Source organism: Arachis ipaensis, chromosome B05, assembly GCF_000816755.2.
Source record: "Arachis ipaensis cultivar K30076 chromosome B05, Araip1.1, whole genome shotgun sequence".
NCBI classification, from domain to species: Eukaryota; Viridiplantae; Streptophyta; class Magnoliopsida; order Fabales; family Fabaceae; genus Arachis; species Arachis ipaensis.
In genome coordinates, this window is record NC_029789.2 from 147,005,282 (window position 1) to 147,010,134 (window position 4,853).

Consider the following 4,853-nt stretch of genomic DNA (forward strand, 5'->3'; position numbering starts at 1 on the left):
CTCTCCCTCTCTCTCTCTCTCTCTCTCTCTCTCTCTCTCTCTCTCTCTCTCTCTCTCTCTCTCAAACATATTTGATCCGTATGTATGTGAAAGATATAACTATTCAATGATTTGCATTTTTGTTTTCAAGAAATACAGTTATTGTGGATTGTTAGTTCTATTCTTCCCCATTGATGATTAGATTTGTGTTTATTAGCCAGTTGATGAAGATGTGCTCCAAGATTTGGAAGAAATGGAGAAAGAATCAGATTTGGATGATATTCTGAATTATCGATCTGCTGCAGAATATGCTATGCGGGTAAGTGTGCTAAAGGTCATTTGATGGATACTTAATTTTTGCTTGTTTGGTGTTGTATTCTTTATTTGATTGGCATGTTTTGGGCAATATTGATGCTACGCACGTCCTTAATGTGATTTATCCTTGTGTGGTTGATTCTTACGGCTAGTGTTTCTCTGTTCTTTCAGGAATTACTTTCAGGGTGTTCTGCTCCTAACAATGGGAGGATGCACATTGATATTCCTACAGAAAAGTCGTCCATAGATGACCATGCAGTCAAATCACGGGGATGGTTGAATTGGTTATCTCGTGGTATGCTTGGTGCTGGTGGAACTGATGATTCCAGTCAATTTTCAGGAGTTGTGTCATTTGATGTTGAGGTGCTGGTGCTTAATTATTTATTAAATTAAATTGTAACCTTATATTGAGGAATGGTCTATTCTTGTGCTTGATTGGTTTGCCCTCATGATTAATTTGGATGTCACAAATGATATTTTGCTTTAATTTCCCATTTGGAATGCATCTTGGGAGAATGCAGTTTTGATTGTTTTGACTGCTATGATGTAATCATGACTTAAAATATAATGTAAAAATTCAGTCATGTGACTTATTGAGGTACATGGCCAAATTTTAACCACAAAGTGCTAATAGGTAGCGGTACCCTTGATTTGTATAGGACTTCTGTAGGAATCTTCAGTTATTTATGTAGAATGCCTTTTTCCCTTTTATTTATTTAATTATTTTTACTTTTTCCTCATTTCCAGGATATATCTGAGGCAACAGAATTTCATCCTGTAGTTTCATCCAGTCTTGACATTGCTACAAAGCATGAATTATGCACATTGGCATTGAAGATTGCAATTAATCAGATTTCTACAACCCTGCGTAGCAAGTATTGTGCTCTGTTCATACTCTTAAGAGCAGTCTTTTGCCTATTATACTAAGGATTGATTGATCCTTTATGTAGTTTGCCACTTACAGATATTTTTTCTCCATCAGAAGAGAAAAAAAATTGTCCGTAAGAGGGCATATTCTCAATTTCAAAGAAGCCGGTGATCTTGAATTCACTAAATTTGTTTCATTGAAATGATTGTTTGTGTAAAATGAATTAAAACGCCCATTAATAGTCAACTAATTATTCCATCTTTCTCTCATTATCTCTCTCTCATTTTTTCTAGGAGGTATGGTAAAGCAATTGCAGAAATAATTCTTGAAGGTGGGATTGTTGAGTCTAAGCTCTACAAAGAACATGGAGTTTTTTTATCCAAATTCAAGTTCGCGAAAGTAGTTCTTCCAAATAGCCAGGAAGTGATTGTACATATTAGAAGGGTTTGTATTTTGTAATTTTTTTTGTACAATTATTTGTGTATCAGCATGAGTTCTATTTACATGGTATTGTTTCTTTATTTGCAGCCTTTCATTGAAAATAATACATCAGATATTGACGATCATGCATGCAGCATTCAAGTAGATTTTTCATCTGATGGAGATACAGCCATGTCAGTAAAGGTATTGTTGATGCGCCTAGTGAGTCACTAAGAGTTGTTTTGTATTTGTGTAAGTATGCAAGTTAAAAGCAGAAATGTTCTCTTTGTTTTTTGTATTATGTTTATTTCTTCCATTTTATGTTCCAGGGAGTGCTTCAACAAATTCAAGTGATGTTTGATGGGAGCATCTTTTTGAATCTGCTGGAGTTTTATGATGTCTTTACAACTTTCAAATTTCATAATGAAAGGGTATGTGCCATGATTATTGATGTGCTAGCTAATCTTTTTGAATTGTTTTCCCTTAGTCTCCTGTTTAAGTTGTACTTATGTTCAGTCAATGAGATTTTAAATTCTTTTATGAAGGAATTTCATATAATGAGATTAGTACCTTTCAATGTTAATTTTGTTTTGTTTATTTTTATTTGAAGGCTTCACATGGCTATTTCCCTGATGTTCTTGTTATTTGTGGGGTGAATTCGGAATCAGTATCACTTTTGTTTTTACATTGTATAGTGTCTGATTTTTTATGACTGCATTGTTTGGTATCTTCGGTTAATGTTGGGTGTGTCCATAGAGGTTTAGATCTTTTTTTTCGTTGATTGGCTTTGTTGGTTTCGGGAGGAGGAAGGGTGCCAAATATTTGTGGTAGTGTGCTATCTGTGCTACTGTTTGGGGTATTCTGCTGCAGCATCTCCCGCATCTTCAATGAGAAACATCCAGACAAGCAAGCGTTGTGGGATAGTGTTAGATGTGTTGGTTTACTTGGTCAAGGTGCATGATCTGTTTAGAGGGGTATCTCTTTCAGAGATCCAGATATATTGGAAATTTTGCTCCTTTGATGTATTTTTTGTTTATCCTAATCTTTTGCATTGAAGATCACATCCTCCTTGCCTTTTGTAATATCTCTCTCCCTCCTTGTTAACAACATTTCTTCATTCATCAAAAAAGAAAAAGGTTGAATGTCAAAGTTGAAGGGTTTGATAATTTGTAATCATGGTTATGATTATGTTTCTATTCAAGTAGTCAATCCCTACTCTAGAGTTGGTTGCAGCATATAGGTTGCCAATTTTTCTGTAACTTCTGCTACATCTGGAATTGTAGTAATATGGAAACTTCTGATGACTTTTTCCACTAGCTGAGTTTGGGTACATGATTCACATGACACAATTGTGCACTATCCAATACTCTGAACAACATGGATGTCTTTAATATTTGGAAGGCAAATGTTCTGTCTTAGATGTTTCATTATAGTTGTATATGGAGGGTAATTGGGATAAAAGGTGTTAGATTTCTATTTTCTTTGTCCAACTGCAGGTGCTGTTGTCACTGAATGGAATGAAAAATGACAATGCTCGGCTCTTATCCAAAGCAGAGTAAGTTGTACTTTAGTTATTACTCAAACATAACTTCTATTGCAACTTGCAAGTGAGATCTCAAACCATAGCATAACAATTGGGTTTCATCTAATATGCAGATATGTTTTCGCGAACAATAAGAAAGTTATGTGGGAAATTACTATCTTTGATGTTTCTGTTAATATTCCGTGGAGGAATACAGCAGCAAAATATTGCAACTTGGTAACTCCATTATATTCCAAATTATAATTGATTTGTGTCCATTATTGTCTGAAGATGTGAATGTATAAATTAGTTTTGCTGGGAAACTAGAAGTTATGCCATTTTTTTCCCTTGCATTGTGTGGCTGTTGCTAGTCTCTGGAAATAGTTCTTTTGGCAAGCATTGGGAATGATCTTCAATTTTTTAGCATTGTTTGATAGGAATTAAGGTTTGCTATAAACTAGCTAAAATTTTAACATTCAAAATTTGTGGGATAAGATTATGTGGTTACCCTCTATTTGGTAAAGTGCATGATCTTTTAAGATGGTTTTCTTTTGGGTTTGTTTTGTTCACTCAATTAAATAAAAAAATAATAATAAAGCTTCACTCAACTAGAGCGTGCGAGAGAGAGAGAGAGAGAGAGAGAGATTTAAATGTCTGCCCTTTGCATTTCTATAGTTCACATTGGTTTCTAATCATTTTGTGCTGTTAATAATTCTAATTACTCTTATTTTACCACAGTTGATGAATTCAAGGTCTTTATGCTTGAAATCAACTGAGAATCTTGAATCGTTCTCTTCAAATGATGAGGACCACCAACCCTACTGTGTGAAGAGCTTTTTAAATTCGATATCTGCATCAGATATTTGTATAGGAATCCAACTTCAAGATTTGTACACTTATTTTGATGTTAGACTCGATGATTTCCAGGTTGGGTCCTTAGTCCCAATAGCTTTATTGTTGATTTATATATTTGTTATATATCCTGAAGCTTGGATCATGCTAATTATGGGATTGTTTGTTGTTTCTATAGATCACTTTAATTGGTTCTGACCAGTCAGAAAAGGTTTCTATTCTACAGAAATTGAGTGCAACATTCTTCCTGGCATCTTGTGTAATCCCGGATGAATCCATTTTGAAACAGTTGGAGGTGATCAGCATGCTAGTGAAAATTAAGCTGATGTGAACATTCACTTGTCACATATACACCATTGCACACACAAATGGGATTATGATTCTCTTCTATTTTTCAGTAACATGAGAGTATCGTGTTATAAGACATAAATCTTGTTATTGTTGGACCTATGACTATTTGTGTTTGATTGATCAATTTTAATTGTTTTTTTCTGTCACTACATTACAACTTTGATTTTGTCGGAAATGTGAGAGAATCCTAATCCCACATAAATGAATCTGCAACTAAATAGTAATTTTCCTTCCCCTCCCTTTTGTTATCACACACGCCCCTCCCATCTTCTCTGTGTCTGCGTGCTGATTCCTAATATTTCTAAATTTCAGGTCTATGTTTTCATAGCACCATTTAAAGCACACTTCTCTCCTTCCATATATGGTGCAATCTTAGAATTGATCACTTATCAAGGAACCTTGCATCTGAGCAGGGAATCTGAAACCTTGAACTGGCCTTATCCTCCTAATGTGCCTTTGGTTACGCCAAAATCTTCCACTTTTGGAATATCCATTAGTTCAAAATTTGGCTCAGTTGATCTGGAAGTGGACTTTGAAAATAGTGGA

At 34.8% G+C, this 4,853-nt stretch overlaps 1 protein-coding gene across 1 annotated transcript in view; it reads left to right on the top strand.

Annotated features, from left to right (window-relative positions):
• The window catches only part of LOC107644837, a gene marked incomplete in the record, with an annotated part of 33,265 nt that overhangs the window by 10,302 nt on the left and 18,110 nt on the right, over positions 1 to 4,853 (top strand). The window contains 11 exon segments of the mRNA XM_021103233.1: positions 197 to 298; positions 466 to 657; positions 1,042 to 1,169; positions 1,456 to 1,606; positions 1,691 to 1,786; positions 1,912 to 2,013; positions 3,079 to 3,137; positions 3,239 to 3,341; positions 3,843 to 4,031; positions 4,135 to 4,251; positions 4,620 to 4,848. Of these exon segments, the coding sequence (XP_020958892.1) occupies positions 197 to 298; positions 466 to 657; positions 1,042 to 1,169; positions 1,456 to 1,606; positions 1,691 to 1,786; positions 1,912 to 2,013; positions 3,079 to 3,137; positions 3,239 to 3,341; positions 3,843 to 4,031; positions 4,135 to 4,251; positions 4,620 to 4,848 (1,468 nt within the window).